The sequence below is a fragment of the Pezoporus wallicus genome, unplaced genomic scaffold, assembly GCF_028554395.1.
Source record: "Pezoporus wallicus isolate ANWC-B61680 ecotype Strahan unplaced genomic scaffold, APGP_CSIRO_Pwel_v1 contig_6807, whole genome shotgun sequence".
Taxonomy (NCBI): domain Eukaryota; kingdom Metazoa; phylum Chordata; class Aves; order Psittaciformes; family Psittacidae; genus Pezoporus; species Pezoporus wallicus.
In genome coordinates this window covers 662,501-680,000 of record NW_026636431.1, presented here as the reverse complement: position 1 = coordinate 680,000, position 17,500 = coordinate 662,501, and the positions used below count along the sequence as shown (strand labels likewise).

Sequence of the window (17,500 nt, the reverse complement as noted above, 5' to 3'; positions counted from 1 at the left end):
AGTTTTCATTTTGAGTAAAAAAAAAAATAACATAGAAAAGGAAGTTTAATTTTACTTTTTTTGTGTGTTTCTGTGTTCCCCTTCCCCTAACAAAAACCCCCTTCGGCTAAACCATAAAAAAAAAACCTTTGTGAAGTCATGCTGTTGTTAAAGAAAATTTCTCAAAACAAAGTGATGCTGACCTCATTGCATTAGCACTTTGCAGGGACCGCCAGTGCCCTAAAATACAGCATCAGCCCCAACACCTCTCCCGCTAAGTCAACCCAGCATAGGCCCTGCCTGCTTGGAAGTGCATCAAAATCAAAAGTGACATTCTCTAGCAGACACCTTCTCGCTTAAATTGGTGTTAAAATGTCTTTGCATGAGAACAGGTCCTCTGATTCAATCCCTGCCCCTTCTTTCCATCCCTCCCAAATCCGAGCCTGTTGAGGATTACAGTGTGCAACCTCTGCCGACAGCAGATAAATAACTGACAGTATTTTAGCAGAGTTGCTAGGTTCTCTGCAGAGTAATTTGTTTTCTCCTTTCTCACCAAGTCTTTAATGTTTTGTTATAAACATCTATAGCAAAGCACTGTTAATAGAAATGACTTACAGCCAAGGATACGGATAAAAGGCTGCAATGAGTTTCTGAGATGCTTTCTTGCAAGGGCTATGCCAAGGAATCACTCTTCCCATTGTGCAAATGGGCTTTGCTGGAAATGGAGAGGCAAATTCTGGTGATTGACTGACAGAGTTCCCACATCTGATCAGAACTTTTTCTTGTCCCACAGGTTTTCATTGCAAGTGATAAAATATCCATTTGGTGAAGGATTAAGGAGGTGGCAGTGACCAGTGTGACACACTCCTCTCCCCCCAAAAACTAGCCCACTAGCATTTATACATGTGCATTATTGTACATGCCCCGTACCTGGAAACATTCAAGGCCAAGTTGGATGGGACTTTGAGCAGCCTGGTCTAGTGGAAGGTGTCCCTGCCCATGGCAGGGAGTTGGAACTAGGTGGTCTTTAAAGCTCTTTCCAAACCAAACCATTCTGTGTGTCCATGACTCTGTCATTATGCCCTCTCCCTGTCCTTTAGCAAGGCCATAGACACTTGCCAAAGCTATTTTTGCTGTAGTTGGGGTAAACTGGCATCTTCCTTCTCTCTTTCTTCATGTGAGCCTGAGGGTGGACGTGCAAAACTGCAAACCTGCTGCACCTCCAACCACAGTCATGTCACACAGATGACAAGTAAATAATTTTATTATGAGATTGGCGGCTCTTTACTTCTCTCTTTCATGGAGAAGATCTGCAGTGCTTCTTAAGACACTCCCCCAGTGAATGAAACCCTTATGTTTTTTCTTTTCCCCTCTGTGCCTTGTATCATCTCAGCAGTTAAAGTCTTGATAAGCTGTCAGAAATCAATTCGTCTTCCCCTAATTGTACTGGTGTGATAAAAGATCACACGGGGAATCTGCGAGAATTTACACACACATGCAAATAGCTGCTATCAATTCACGTGGAAGATCAGATAAGCCTGTTATCTCGTGTTGTATGTGCCAGCGTGTGACAAGAGTGTGGGGAAGGGCATGGGTCAGGAGATACGGGAATCAGCAGTGGAAGTCATGATGAGGAAATTCAGAAGAAAAAAATTCTAGATTGCAAAGATTATCTGAAGATTTCTGGTCTAAGGGAAAAAGGTGTGTACAGAGATAGTGCAGTGCCCAATTGCCTTTTTTAATAAGTGTCACAAAGAAATGAGTTAATGGAGGAAAGGTTGTTTTGTTGTCACCATGTGCTGTACTAAAGCAGCTGCCTACTGTGAGAACCTGGTGCCCTCCACTCAGGAGCAAGTCCTGGGGAAGGATTTGTCCCAGGTAGTTCAGTCAGTGTTGTGTCTTCTGGGCTGGGGTAGCTCTTCATCAGTGAGTTTAACACAAGTCCTCTGCAAGCTGTGAGGGAGAGCAGCCTGGAAAGGCATTTTCTAATAGTGGCACCTTGTTGCTCTTCGTATTGGCAGTGCAGTAGAGAATTTGTGCAGTTACTGTTTGTCTTTGAATTCAGAATTCAGAACTATTTAACATAGAGACATTAGAGAATACAGTGAATCTATACCCAAATCATATTTTCCTCACACTGTCGAATATTTTGAATCAAATTTTTTTTCCCATCAAGATGCAGATATGGTAAGACAACAAAAGGTGAAAGAGTAGGTGCTCCACCTAGAAATTACCTTTGAGTACCCAGGAATGCTATTAGCCTCAACAGCCATCCTCACTGTTGTAAACAACCTGCAGAGAGCATGTCGAAGAAAGGACCAAGGTCCTACGCCTTTGTGGTGTGTGGCCACTTGTGCAATATCGTGTAAGGAGGGCAGAGGTTTTGTGTTGCTGAAGGAAAGTTTGTCCTCCATTTCAGGGAAGTTATAGTTGACTGGGTCTGTGCTGCCCCTTTTCGCAGGAAAGTGGTGGAGAGCTTGGCTCTAGAACCATGCTGAATGGGGAGTGAGTTCCTGCAGGGAAACTTATCTTTGAAAAGCAACTGATTCTGGTAAATTTAATCCAAAAAGGTTAAAGTGGTGGATAGATAAGACAGACTGAAAACAAAGACTTAAAATGCAAGTGTTTATACAGCCTTAACTAAAACGTACTAGATATGATAAAAAGCCCATAGGGTGTAAAATAATTTCAAAATGGAAATTTTTAAGTGTCTAAGAAAAGCTATCTAATACTCTCTGAGAAAATGATGTTCACTGCAATACAGAGTACATGCAATGAATGTACCAGTGCCATGAGAGTGTATGTAAGAGGCATCTGATTGAGGAGAAGCTGACATCCTTGCTTCTAGAACACCTAAAGCAAAAAAGAACTTCACTTTCATGGGAGCTGGAGTTAAGTTTGAAAGCAGATAGTAGGTTTTTTTATCAGTAGCAAATAAGGTTCCATAGTGGACATTTCAACATACTCTTTTCCATTTTTCTTACAGCCGTTTTGTTGGAGGGCTGTAAGAAGTTGATAGTCCAGAGGAGAAAACATCTCTAATTTTGATAATGGCAAAAAGATCCTTTGTATTACCCCTGTATTCTTTAGCTAAAAAGCCAGGTATAATTTTGCGTAGTTTGTTATGTTTATAGTATAAGTAGAGCCTATAGTAAGTGTTCCAAGAGCAATAATTGGCCTTATGACATGTCTTCAGTTCCCTTCCTACCTGATCTCTGATTTGGGTAACTAGTCACAAACTAAACGTAAACCTGTCAGCTTTGAAAATCTTAAAACAAACACTCCATGTTGTGACAGAATGGCAGGAATTAAAGGAGGGCTCTGACATTCCTGCAGGGTGCTGAAAGACCACATCGTCCCCCCAAAAGAATACCAAGATCTTCCTTCCCAGACCTTATGGAACACAAAACTACTGTGTTCAAGACAAGGTTGGATGGAAGTTTGAGCAACCTACGCTTTAGTGGAAGGTGTCCCTGTCATGGCAGGTGGGTTGGAACTCAATGGTCTTTAAGATACATTCAACCCAACCCATTCTATGATTCTGTGATGACTTGTACCACCTGCTTTGCATTGCTGTAAAACCTTGAATCTCTCTCAAACAGGAGTGTTCAGGATTCAATCTTAGTGGCAGAGAAACAGACCAAAAGTGAGTTGCCAGTTGTTGTTCACCAAATCATGTGTGCCATCAGAGCTGCATTTGTCTTGCCCCAGCTTTCTCATGCTTTTCCCATGCAAGAATCTGGTAACTGCCTCCATGGGACAGGGAAGAACAATGGCATCTACATTTTAATCAGGTCCTGAAATTTTCATTTGCAGGTAAATCTGATGATCTGCAAAAGGCGTATTTTTTTAGCCTTTCAAAAGGTTACATGTCTGCCACTTGTATCGAAAGAATCACCTAGGGTTTGGGAAGGTGTTTGGGTTTGGGCGATTGGTGTTTTTTCTCCTATGATTTCAATTGCCTGGGCTCCTGATTAATGGCTGAAGCAGTTTGCTCAATTGGCATCAGCAGTGTACTAAAGGAGAGGGGAGCTATCTCAGGAATACAAAGAGCTAAGATATTTTGTAATCTGTTCTCACTCAGATGTATACTTCAAATTGCATTCCCTCAGTTGAGGGAAATAATTTCAGTTACGCTGGTCACAGTAGAAAGCAGTCATTTTTGAATGCTTTTTTTTTCATTAATGTAGATATGTTTCTGAGATGAGAAATGATGTTTCTTCTAATGATGGTTACATGTAGTTAATTTCCTTTTTCCTTTTTTAACAGCTTGGTGTGAAAGGCAGTTTCCTTTAAAGGGGGGGGCGGGGGCGGATAAAAGTGATACAGCTGATGTTCCTGTTGCCTTAGCAACAGATTTATTTATTAGGGTCTGAAATGACATGAGTTAATATACCACATACCTGCTGATCGGCAAACTCTCCTATTTCAGCTCCAGTTGACAATTAAGTCCTGGACAGCTACAGCCAGGGGTTAATGTTACTCATTAGGAGAACTAGGTCATTACTGGGAAATCAAGGCACTTAAGGCAGCATGGATAAAATATAAAATTCAGCATCTCAAGGAGTGAGGGGTTTTATGTTAATTAACCTTATTTTCCTTTCATTAAAAAAAAATCTTTCATATATGCATATGACAGTGGATCAATTAATTGGTGGGGGAAAAAGGAAAGTAAGCTGTAGTTTACTTTCCTCTCCTACTCATCTTCATTTCTTTTGGAAGGGTTTCATTATTTTATGGAAAATTCTTATGTCTATATGATGAGTAAAAAGGGTATTAAAATTAGGAAGGGAATCATCATGGAAATCAGCTTTACCACAAGGGAATGAGCAAATAAAAGCCTTGGAAATGAAAATAAATAAGCTTTGCTAATACCTCACCTAAGGAGCAGAATATAAGCCCATCAGAGCTTGGAGATATTTAGAGGTACTTCTTTGCTTCTTTATTAAGCAGTTACATAGTTATTTGACCTTCAGAAACGGAAACTTTAGAGAACTAATTCAAGTTGTTGGTAAATACTGTATTTACAGAAAGCTGATCAGTGGTGTAGCCAACAGTAACTCCTGTAGTTAGTAATTGGCTTCTGATTTCATTTTATTAAGATATCTGAGTGGGAGTTTTAACTTGATAAGTCAAGTGATTTAATAAAGCTTTCCTGAAAGCCTTTATTTACTAACTTTAAGCAGACTTTATTCTGATACTGGAGAGTTTAATAGGCTGAAAAAAATAATCATATTAAAAGAAAACTTATTTTTTTTACTCACCGTTCCTCCAAATACACTTAGTTCTTTCACGTCTGCTAAGCAGTCTACTTTCTTTTCTATGTTTAAGCTCTGTGGCCCGATTCTGCTTCTCACTGCATTTCAAGTAATTTGATGTAAACCCCTTTTCCACTTCTGTAAAGTCAGGGTTGAAGCAGCAGGTTACCTGGTGTGTATGTAGTAAAACGTTGTACCAGATTGTAAGAGCACTGTTACTTGTATCAAAAGGAAAATTGAAACCCCATGAGTGTATTTTCTCTGCTCCATGGAATGGTTTTGCACTCTGACATAACTGTTTTCTTAAATATAAGAAAAAAGTTAAATAACATCAAGATTCTGCCTAAAATATCACAAGGAGAAGCTGTCCTTCTTCATTCACTCTATGCTATCCAGACACTTGCAGAGGCCACTTCAGTGGCTGTCCTCTGAAGCCTGTTCCAATAAATGCTTCAGCTATGGTTGAAAAACTGATTTTGAGTTATGTAAGACTACAAGTGCATCACGAGGACATTTGAAGATTATTTACCTTTGGAATAGATGTATCACAGTTTGCCGTAGTAGCTCCAGTAAGCTCGGTTCTCCCTTTTTCCATGGTACAAAACTCATGGTGTTTTTCTTCTCTGGTACAATTGGGAAACCCAAGTCTTTGAGAAGAAACACATGTGAACTGCTAGGATAAAGAGTGCTCTCAGTGCTCTGAAGGAAGGGGGTTTGGTCTTCCAACTATTGCTATCAAAACAATCCTTTTATGCTCCGTTCACCCAAGCTGGTTTTGGAGTTTCTTTTTCAAACCTCTTCCTTCTGTCTTTGTCAAGGTCAGTTCCTCAGGCCTTTCCTCATATGTAGTCTCCTTGTGCAGCGAATTTGCATCTCACCTTTCTGCAGTTTCTCAACCTTTCCCATCTCCATCATTTCACTACCTGTACAGGGAACCTTCTACAACACATTGGTCCATATTTTCTCCGAAGCCCTGTTGTGCAACCTGACTGGGTCATCGTCTTGGTCTCTAGACTGGTTTCAAGTTTTTCCCCATGTGAACTGGTTTTGTGTTGCATTTTTTCACCATCTCCTTTACTTCTTCACTCAGTTCACTGTTTCTTTGTCATGCTGTTCTTGAGTACTTGGTTGTATTGATCAGATCTTATTTGTCCCCTTTGCTTTGTTCTGGTCCACATCTAAGAGTTTTAGTCAAACTTGGAAAGGACATGTAACCATTACTGCTTTCTGTCTCTTCAACCCATCTCCTGTACTTTCTTAACCAAATAGTCCATTTTCTTGGTTTTCTTTATTTTCAGTGCATATAAAACAATTCTTTATTCTGCAAAGACCAGTAACTTTGTTCTGAATCCAGTAGAGGGATCACTGACAGTGAACACAAGATCTGTGTTTTCATTCCAGATGTTAGATCCTGCCTGGGTTTTAGCAGCCTGACTTCTAGTGGAAGGTGTCCCTGCCCATGGGACAGGGAAGGGAGGTTGGAATGAGATGGTTTTATAGTCCCTTCCAATGCAAACTGTTCTGTGACCTGCAACAGTAGGACTGTCTCACTCAGCTTTAGCCTAAGGTGTGCCCAGCACAAATGGACTTTTCAGTGGCTGGGTGTAAAAGGACTTTTTCCAAAGGCTTGTCTACATTTTTAGGAAGACTTCCAGTTTGACTTTGAGTCATCCAAATATTCAGTTCTTACTCTAAAACAAAAAGAGGTTCAAATATTTAAAACAGAGGCTTATTTGAAATTTAATGGAATCAGCTAGGTTGGAAAAGCTCTTTAAGATCATCAAGTCTGACCATTACCCCAGCACTGCCAAGACCACCACTAAACAATATCACTGAGGGCATCATCTATACAGTTCTTGAACACTTCCATGAATGGTGATTCCACCACTTTCCTGAGAAGCCTGTTCTAACACCTGATCATCCTCTCTGTGAAGAAATTCTTCCCAATATCCAATCTAAACCTCCCCTGGTGTAGCTTTGAGGTTGTTACCTCTTGTCCTATCACTTGTTACCTGGGAGAAGAGACTGACCCCCACCTCAGTACTACTTCCTTTCAGGTAGTCGTAGAGAGCAATAAAGTCCCCCCGACCCTTCTCTTCTCCAGACTACACCCCCTCTCCCAGTTCCCTCAGCCTTTCCTCATCACACTTGTGCTTCAGACCCTTTACCAGCTTTGTTGCCCTTTTCTGAACCCGCTCCAGCACCTCGGTGTCTTTCTTGTAGTGAGGAGCCCAGAACTGAACACAGGATTCGAGGTGCAGCCTCACCAGTGCCGAGTACAGGGGGATGATCACTGCCCTGCTCCTGATGGCCCCACTATTTCTGATGCAGGCCAGGATGCTATTGGCCTTCTTGGCTACCTGGGCAGAAGCTGGCTTATGTTCAAGCTGGCTCATGTTCAGCAGCCAACAGTCAGCACCCCCAGGTCTTTTTCTCCCGAGCAGCTTTCCAGCCACTCTGCCCCAAGCCTGTAACATTTCATGCGTTTGTTGTGGCCTACATGCAAGAACTGGCACTTTACCTTGTTGAACCTCATACCGTTGGCCAGAGCCCACCAATCCAGCCTGTCCAGATCCTTCTGCAGAGCCTCCCTGTCCTTCTACAGATCAGCACACCCACCCAACTTGGTGTTGTCTGCAATTTACTGAGGGTGCACTCAATCCCATCATCCAGATCATCAGTGAAAAAGTTAAACAACACTGGCCCGAACACCAAGCCATGAGGGTGTTAGTCACCACTAGTGACTGGTTGCCAGCTAGATGTGATACGATTTACCAACACTCTTTGGGCTCAGCAAAGATACAGTTTGCAGTTTTACTAGGTAGTGGTTTGTTTGTTGTGTTTTGGTTTGGTTTGGTTTTCTCAAATCTTGTTCTTTGGATGCTCTCAAAAACTTTTGGCAGAATTTTTCTAGAAGGTTATGTAGTCCAAGATAGCCTCAGTCTTGGGAAACATCATAAACAAGGACAGTAGAGTCCTTGACAGTAAGAAGTCCCAGGCAGATTTTAGCAGATGGTGCCACCAGCCCCATTTGTAATTCACAATACCTCAGACCACAGTTCGTGAATATCCTCCAAGAGATAAAAATTTTCATAAGCAAGTGATCTAATATTCCTCCTTATTTTTACTAGTGCTAGGGTGGGTTAGGTTTCTTCCTTCAAAGCTCTTTTTAATTAGTTTCCTCTTCTTACTGCACTGCAATTCTCCTCTGCCTTTCCCTTCTTCTCCTCCCTGCTCTCCTTTTCTCTGTGTTTTCACCCTTTTTTTCCCTCCCTTTGTCCTCTAATCTCTGCTTTTCCTCAGTTGTCTTTGTGCAAGCCCTGACTCAATGAAATGAGTTGATTCCTCATTCTGAAAGCAGTGCTATTTGTAGTTACTTTAATCTTGTTGAATAATGAGTTTCAAGCCTTGGTCTTGGTGCCAAGAAATTTCCTGCTTAGGAGCTTCATGCTTGGAGCTGGCAGCTTCACGGATCCAAAAAGGATGAGTTATCTTAGGTACCTGAGCTAATTCCTCTCAGGATATTACTCAGTAGGGATGAGGAGTTACTTTTTGCCCCAGGAAGGGTATCTGGTGCAGTATTAAGTGGTCATGGTTTGATGATGTGAGTCCACCATGGAAATCACAGGGGGGCCACAGGATCTCTTATGGTGGAATTGCCATTCCCAGGAAAATGTGCAGTAACGTTGTTTTTAGATAGTATTTTATATTTAATTATTTTTCTTTAATTCTTTTTCTTTTCAAAGAACAAACAGTATATTCTTACCCACTTATTGTCATAGTCATACCTGTCTACTATTACCATAACATGACATGTTTTGTAGTCTGTTGAATCACAATAACAGATACCGTGTATGTTTATCAGGGCTGTCACAGTCACTCAGCTTATTTTGTCTCTCCTCCTGACAACAGGAAGCAGTTTGTTAAGTTACCTTTTGAACACAAAAGGAAGTTAATTTTTCTTTTTTTCTTTTTTTTTTTTTTTTTAATTTGGGGGCAGTCCGTAGCAATTATGAGGTTGTGTTGCAAAGTTGACTAAAACGTTTTTTTTTATTTGAATCCTATACTTGAAAACCTAGGTTCACCAAGTTAAAGGTATGAAAAGGTATTTGAATGAAAGTGCATGATTTTTACACCAAGGTAACTGAGACCAAACACCAGTTTTTATCTTCAAAGGTTAATCTCTCTGTAGGAAATAAGCAGGAGGCTCAATGACTGATGCTGATCCTGAGGTTTTTTTGGTTAGAGAATGCACAATATTTTATTTTGAGTTTTTTCTTCATGAATTGTGAGGGGAGAAGAAGAATCTAAACAATAAACTCCCAAGGTTCTTTTTTTTTTTTTTTTTTTTATGAATCTCTCCTAGATAACGCAAGATAGGAGAAAATGCTTTTCCAGCGTAAAGCAAAATGTCACCCATTTTTCTCAGGCCAGCAATTTGAAAAATTCAGAAGGTAAAATATATTCTTCACTGTAAATATCTCACAGGCTATAACAGAAAATAAAACACTGTATTTGCCAGTATTGTTTGGTTGCTTTGTGCCTCTCTAGTGACACTATTTAATTCCTTGGTTTGCAGAGGTGTTTTGCAAGGATCAGGACCTTTTCTGCTTGTAGAACCTCCAAATTGCTAGCCAAAAATTATTCTGTATGGTTGTTTCTTTCAGTGACACTTATGCAAAAGCATTTTCTTCTACTTGATTCCATTTTCCGTTAACTGAGGGAGTATTAGATATTATGGTAACTTTTGATGCTGATGATGGCAGACAGTGTTTAGAGGCACTATTACAGCAAAGACATTTTGTAAGCATAAAAGCCGAAGAGGAGAACTCATTGGAGTTAACTGCATATTTACAGTCTACCTCTACCTCTTATTGGAAACGTAAAAAGATGGAAAAATGCTGTGATAAATTGAATAGATGGAAAGCAATTAACTTTTCCTTCATGTTTGCATTTTCAGAGTTATTTTTTTCTCCTGTTTCTTTTCTAATAGCTCTTTCCCAGCAGTACTATTTCCTCTTTTGCTGTTAAAATGAGCATTGTTACTAGAAATTTTGTATTAGAATTTTAAATTTTTTGTCCTTTTTTATTTTTTCCCAATCTTAATATAGAAATGTGTATTAAAGTAATTTGAATGAGGGAAGTCCTCTGTCCTCCATGAAAATAATTACTAGAATGTGGTATTCATTTTGATATATTGAATATTCATTTGGGTATCTTGAATAAGCTTGCAACGTAAGTCCTCTTACTTCAAGAAGAATATTATGCTACTGAAGTATTTACTGACTGATCCTCACCACATTTTTGTAAATGAAAGCTCCTATAAGGCCGTATCTTACAGATGGGGAAACCTGGGCAGAGCCATCTCATGGGAAATCAGTGTTGGGAAAAGACCAGAACTCTGCAATTCTCTGTTTTGAAGGCCAAGCTTATTTTTTTCTGTGACTATACTGCCGCTTTCTAGCATTATTAGATTATAATAAACCTTAAAATATATTCAAATTTTTCTGAGCTCAAGATTTAATGTAAAGTATGGAAGTGTAATGCAGTAAATACTGTTATGCAGTGAAAATAATCCTTGATACTGTTCTTTAGGTTAGATTTGACATGAAATGAAGCCCCATTTTTAGCTCAGCAGAGTGTGAATGCAAAGACTGCACCACTTATCAATGTTTTGCTGCTAGCTTCTGGAGAATGCCCAGGATAGATACAGGGTCAACAGGAGGCTGATGTCATGAGTTCTCTTATCATTCCGTGGCATCCTTCATCACCCTCCCCAAGTCTGTACCATATCAGTTAAAACATTAAAGAACTTCAAGTTCCCGTTCTTTACTGTTCTTCCCATTCACCCAAACAAAGAATGTTACTGGGATAAAGGCATCTTCCACCTCCTGGCTCTGGGTGTGAAAAAGGTTCAGCTCTTGCCTCACAGCCCACTCTCAGCAGCAGAGAATGCTCGTGCTTTTCTTCACCTTCATTCTTTCAAAAATGTTAACTTTTACAAGGGATTTTACACATTTTCTACCATTTCCTCCATGGTGCTTCTCCATCCTCTCTGCACTGTACTTCCCTGCTAATGCTTCTGCATGCCTTTACTCTCTGTTTTTTCTTCTTTGGTTCTCCTCCTTTAATAATCATGCAGTTTTACTTTTGCTTCCTAATTTATATCTTTACTGTTTTTTTTTCCTGACCTTTTCTGTACCTCCGCTAGCACTCAAATGCTCTCTGCAGCTGTGTTCAAGCCTGATTTTTTTTCTGTATTCTTTCCTTTTTCCCAAGCCTGTGCCTTTTTCTTCTTCTCTTCATTTACACTGTATTTATCTTCCTGCACCCTCCTGAGTTTGGATATGTCATCATTTTCTTAAGTTTTCAACTTGAATATTTGTTTTGAGTTTTTTTCTTTTCATGGTTCTCTTCTGAGGTTATTTTGCCCTCCTCATCTGCCCTGTTTGCTGTCAGACTTGCTCCTCACTATTTCAGTTTCCCAAAAAATAAAGGACCACTCTCATCCACGGTAAGGTCTGTGTCTTAGGAACTACATTCCCATCAATATTAATTATTGATTCTGTGCTCACAGACCTCCCCAGCCATGTTGCTGCCCCTCATGCCTTCCGTGCGCTTTCTCTGGCTGATGTCTCTCGTCCCTTCCTCTCCATCCTGGGTGGCTCTTGGCTCACTGGTCCTCTGCCTCTATGACTGCTGCACAGCTTCATAAATAATGACTGATACTTCAGTGGCCTAGTTTAGCATCCATTTTCTAGCAATAATTGCAGGTAGGCAGAAATCTGTCTTTTAGATCTTGCTATATATCCTAAAAGATTAAAAAAAAAAAAAAAGTGCTACTTTAACTGATGGAGATTTTGTGCCTGTTTTAGTATTACCATTTGTCACTGTTGCCTATCTGACGTTCAGGTGATTTTACGAAATGGGAAACAAAAGGAGATGTAGCCATTGTGAATTGCTTGGATTTAAGGCACTTCAAAAAGTGAACTATTACTGCATGCCCTCACAATTTGGAATTCTCTACCACTGAAAATCTCCCATGCTAAATGTCCTAAGAAGATTACGATCAACCTTTTTAATATTGCTTTTAGCTGAGCTTATTTGTAACCCTTTCAAAATACCTTGAGATGGCATGACAGTGCTGTTGCTATCACAATCATTGTGACCCTTTACGCAGTATTTTTTCAAATAAAATATTTTCTCACCTTGTTTAACACTTCTACATTACTGGTTAACTTGCATAAACCGTAGGTTTTTATATATTTTTTTAATAGAGTGCATTTATTTTCCCCTTTGAGCAAGTCGTGTCTCTTTTCCACAACTCTTCTATGCTCTAATTCATAGCTGATGCATCTTCCTCCAGATCCTAAATAACTGTGATTATCACCATGTAGGATAACTTTGTGTATACTTAAAAAATTAAACTTCAGTCACAGAAGACCATATGGGTCACTTACTAAATTTGACTCAAATTCAAGAGATGAATATGCAGAAAATAATGTAAAGGGCCAAATTATTCTTTTTTTTTTTTTTTTTTTTTATAATTTCAATATGTTTCCCATCACTGGTCAGGGATGTTGGTATACTGCAGCCCCAGGGATAACTCAAATTTGGCTGGTCTCTGTGCACATTCTTTCCAGTTCCAGCAAAGGATAAGGCCGGAGGGCTCAGGCTGAAAAAAAAAAGTGAAGACTGTTGCCATTGATCGTATAGAGGAGCATCATTCTAGTGCAATGAAGTTGCTTTTTTTAATCATTTTAGGCTGAAAAGAGGGATGTCAAGTCATCAATTAATCCTGACAGCATCCTTCTGTGGTGAAAAAATAATACTCTTGCACCCATTTTATAAACAGAAAATCTGAGGCAGAGATAATGGAGGCTGAGAGCTGGTGGTGCTGATACCACCACCCTCTCATTCCTCATTGCAAGGACAGTCTTGAAAGTTTTATTTTCGATTAGAAAGGGAAGTCACTAAATCAGGCTGAACTCTGGGCCACATTCCCATAACCAGACCGCTAAAGCTCAGCCAGTTCTTAAGAGAGACTTCAAATGCCTCTATTAAAATGTTTTAGACTAAAACAAAAAAACACAAACAGAAAAATACAACTGGGTAAGAAAATTGAGTGTGCAGTATTGAAACATGGAGATTAAATGTTTCCAGTGACAGTGCTCTCAAATCCAAGTATAGGTGTGGTGCCTGTGTCTGTTCTGTAGCACTTACAGCTGGAGTTTGGCTATTCTGATATTTTCATGTTCTTATAATGAAATTTAGAGCATCTTCAGACCATGCTCAGTTCTTATTTTTCCATCGCCAGATGCATATCAAATCAAGTAAAAATACAAGAGCATTTCAAATACCTAAAGTAAACAACAAAGCCAGATCCTGGAAGCACATTAGCTTGATTTTTTCCCATAGTATCTTTAAAGAAAAGTTTTCATTTTACTATCAAGCTTTTATACAGTTTTTTGTTCTTCTTAAGGGAATATAATATTAAGGGAATATATAATTAATATTATTTAATAAAGCTCAAAAATGCAACAGATGCAGCCAAAAGTGCACATCATTTTGAGCAGATCTTTACAGAACAGACATTCCATATTGTGTTCATCTTTTTCCACAATCACTGCTATGGCAATCTGGTGTGTTCAGCAGTTGTTGCTGAGTAAGGCAGACTGGATTGTATATGATTTTCTCCATGTCAGCCAAGAAACAGAGCTCTCTTCTTCTTGATGCAGTAAAGAGGTGGTCTTCTACTATTTATTGCTTTCTCCCAGGAGCAGCTATACTTTACTAACTTGCAATAATAATAATAATATACTGCAGTCTGTAGGTGCATGTGCTAGAACCTTTCTGTAGGTCTTAACCAAAAATAAAATGGTTATGGTGTTGAAAAGTCATGGAGGCTGGGAAATTGAATAAGATGACCTCCCAAATAGAAAAGCTACAAGATTCACAAAACGTGTCATTAAAATCTGTATCACATAAAAGCAATTAATTTTAAAAGGGGGTATGGAAGGAGGATCACCTAAAGCAGAAAACCCGTAAGAGAGGCTCCAGTTCCAGCAGAGGAAACGTTTCTCCTTTCAGCATTCCTTCTGGGTGCCAAATTTTCCTTCTGTTCTTCCCCACCTATTAAACAAAGCTGCAACTTCCAATTCCTATCAGTTTTCCTAAATATGTGCAGCTTATGTAGCTTCGACGAGCTGTAAGGCTCCATATTCTCTTGCCAGCTCCTTGACAGTGTGGCTCCAACAGCATCCTCCACTTTTGGCTGCCTCTGGGACCCCTGGTCTCTTCTGGAAAGCGAGAAGGAAAGCATATCCTATGCTGGAAGGCCTTTTTGTGACTGCAGAGCTGATAGTGGGGCTGTGAAGAGCTTGGAAAGCTCTGTAAGCATCGCAGCTCAGTCTGTCAAGGCTGCCTCCTCTGTGTATGGAGATGTTTTGGTCCATCTGAGGATGAGCTGGGCATCACTCAGCGTCAGATACAGAACAGGGGCTCATCAGGATCACTTCTAAAGCACCCACAAAAGCCTGCCTTGGGGAATCTGAGGCTAACAGGAAACGTTATCACATTATCATGAATTACACTGCCTCCCAGCATCAAAGCTATTTTTCCTTGCAAACTTGCACATTTCTGGCAGAGATGTTTTCTTCTAGCCAAGTCTGAGTCTTCTGTTATAATCCCATTTTTCCTCTTTCAGCCGGGCATTCAGAGGCAACTAAAATACAGACAACACATTTTTGCCCTTTATTTACCTACCAAAAACAGGTGGCCATTTTAAGCATGAGGATGCAAGCAAACTAGTAGGCAGTACTGGAATCTTTGCAACAGGAAGAAATAACCTCTCCAAGCCAGTGCTCGTATCCACTTCTGTTACTGGAACTGCCATGAAAACTCCTGGTTCACAGATGTGAAACAAATTACGAAGCTTATGCAGTTGCATTCCTCCTTATTATTGGGAACAAAACAAATCTGGAATATGGAGGACTTCTTAAAGTAATTATTGTCTGCCTTTATTTTAAGAAAATGCAACTAATTCTGAAAACTCCTCAATTCCTGAAGATTTTTTAGCCTAGAGAAGTCACATTAATGATAAGATTAATTTGTTTTAATTCTCTAAACCAAAAATATTGACTGAATGAGAAATTAACACATGTAGAGCTGCAGATGTCATTTGGCTTCAGATTTCCTGAATTATGTAATTATTATCTTTCATATAACAGTGTGACAAACCTACAGATTCATTTACAAGATTAGTCTGTGAAGAAAGACACCAGGGCAGCTGAGCTATAGATTTTCCATTAATACAGGAAGGAAAACAGTGGAATTTTCTAAATAATAAATAAAACCAAAATATTTTAAAGACATATGGTGCACATCTGTCTGAAATGCAGTAATTTAAAGCACAGTAATTAAATGCAAGATATAATGTTCACCTTAGAGTGGGAGCATTATTTCATTTTAAATATAACTTAGCAAATTTGAGAAATTTAGATAATCTGTGGTACCTTTTTGAACTTTTCATTCTGTGCTAGAAGATAGATTAACAAACTGACTTTTTATTTACTTTTTAGATAACCAGCCTTGTGTTTCAAGGCATTAATTGTGATATTCATTCAAACCTTTAATATTACATTCAGATGAAATTATGAGCATTTTTTTGTTTTAACTTCCAGTTAACTCCTCAAAAGTCTAAAGGTAGAAGATGTCTTGTGTTATTCCTTTCTTTTTTACCTAAATGGATCAGAAGCTTTTCATGAATATAGCATGGTTTCATAGAATTCCAGTTTGGGAAATCCTGTGGTTTCAGTAAAAGTTTTTTGAGTCACCTGTTCCTCTTGAAATGGAGATTGCCTGCATACTTTTGGACAGAAAACAAAACAAACAAAAAAATTTTTTTTTTTCCTACCTTACCCTTTTTTTAATATGATTTTTGCCTTCAAGTGGGTGAGATATTACTCAGTCCTTCTCACTTTCAGGTATGGTAATTTGAAGAGTTAAAGGCATCAGTTGAAGACAGGGAAGGAGATAAGAATCTGATTAAACTGAGTTTTGATCCCAAGAGCTGCACTGAGTAAAATGTGTAACCATGAAACGAAGCAAGGAGGGAAACTGCTGAAGATGTTTAGTCCCCAGAAGTACTATTCAAGAGTAATACTGTTCTGATAAATAAAAAAAAAAGAAACAAAAAACAGTTCCACAAGTAAATATAAATGATGCTGATATAAGTTCTGTTTATTTTAAGGGAACATGACAAAGGTCCTGAAACTTTCTTTGAAGTCCTGCTGAAACTGAAAGAAAAAGATCTACCTTTTCATGTGTCCGTTCTTGGAGAGGCTTTCAGTGAAATTCCAGGTACTTTTCTTTTTTTTTTTTCTTTACTGTAAAGTTAGCATAAAGTAGATATTTCCGGAAGTAATTTTCATGTGCATATTATATTAGTGAAAAGAACATGTTTAAAATCTTCATAGTTATAAAACTAAATGACATAAATATGTTGTAAAATTAAAATTATTAAAAACAGTAAGCGTCTTTAATTTTACTTGGCAGTACAAAACCTTATTTATGACTTGTGTTTCAGTAACACTTATGTATTTATTTATATAGAGAGATAGGTGTGAGTGAGTGGACGGTTCAGATAGGAAACAAAATCTTTCAGGTCAGGGTCACTCATCTGAAATCCAGACTGAGATTTTAGCAGGTGAAAACAGTTAGTTCCCTTTCAAATACAAGGTTAAGGACTTCTGTGGAGACTTCTGGTTTGTATCTGGCTTGAAAGTGGTCATTAATCTTTAATAGTTTTATACCACTCATTTGCATACTCTTTCCGTTTCTTGGTTTCTGATAACCACTCCTCTGTAATCAGTTTCACCCATCTGAAAAAGAAATAGGTTTTAGTCTCAATACACACAGCTTTGTGCCTGAGATATTTTGGCAGTAAAGAGAATAGTCAAATCCTATACCGGGTGCACTTGTAGTAAATTAAATCTTTTTAAAATGTACGTTAATAATGAGTAAGCTTCAAAATATGTGATGTTTTAGCTCATATGTGATTTCCAAAGGTGGACTAGGTATCCTTCCATTTCTTCAGTCTGTAAAAATAGACTTGTGATTAGTGCATTTATCAGTTCTGTTGTATCTGTTGCCTGCTGGACTGGTGATATTTCAATTGGTTTAGATTTGGTTTCGCAGTTTTTAAGACCCCAAGAAATTGATCAGATCCAAATAAGTTTTGGGTCCCCAACTGTGGCACAACT

The 17,500-nt window shown here is 38.9% G+C and overlaps 1 protein-coding gene across 11 annotated transcripts in view; it reads left to right on the top strand.

Moving 5' to 3' along the window:
- GTDC1 (glycosyltransferase like domain containing 1) overlaps positions 1–17,500 on the top strand; it is a 311,499-nt gene that overhangs the window by 145,889 nt on the left and 148,110 nt on the right. For all 11 annotated transcript variants that reach the window (XR_008971079.1, XR_008971080.1, XM_057400253.1 and 8 more), the window contains one exon: positions 16,489–16,598. Coding sequence is in view for 9 of the 11 variants with exons in the window: in XM_057400253.1 (XP_057256236.1) it covers positions 16,489–16,598 (110 nt within the window). In the remaining 2 variants the exon portion in view is untranslated. The remainder of the gene's footprint in view (positions 1–16,488; positions 16,599–17,500) is intronic.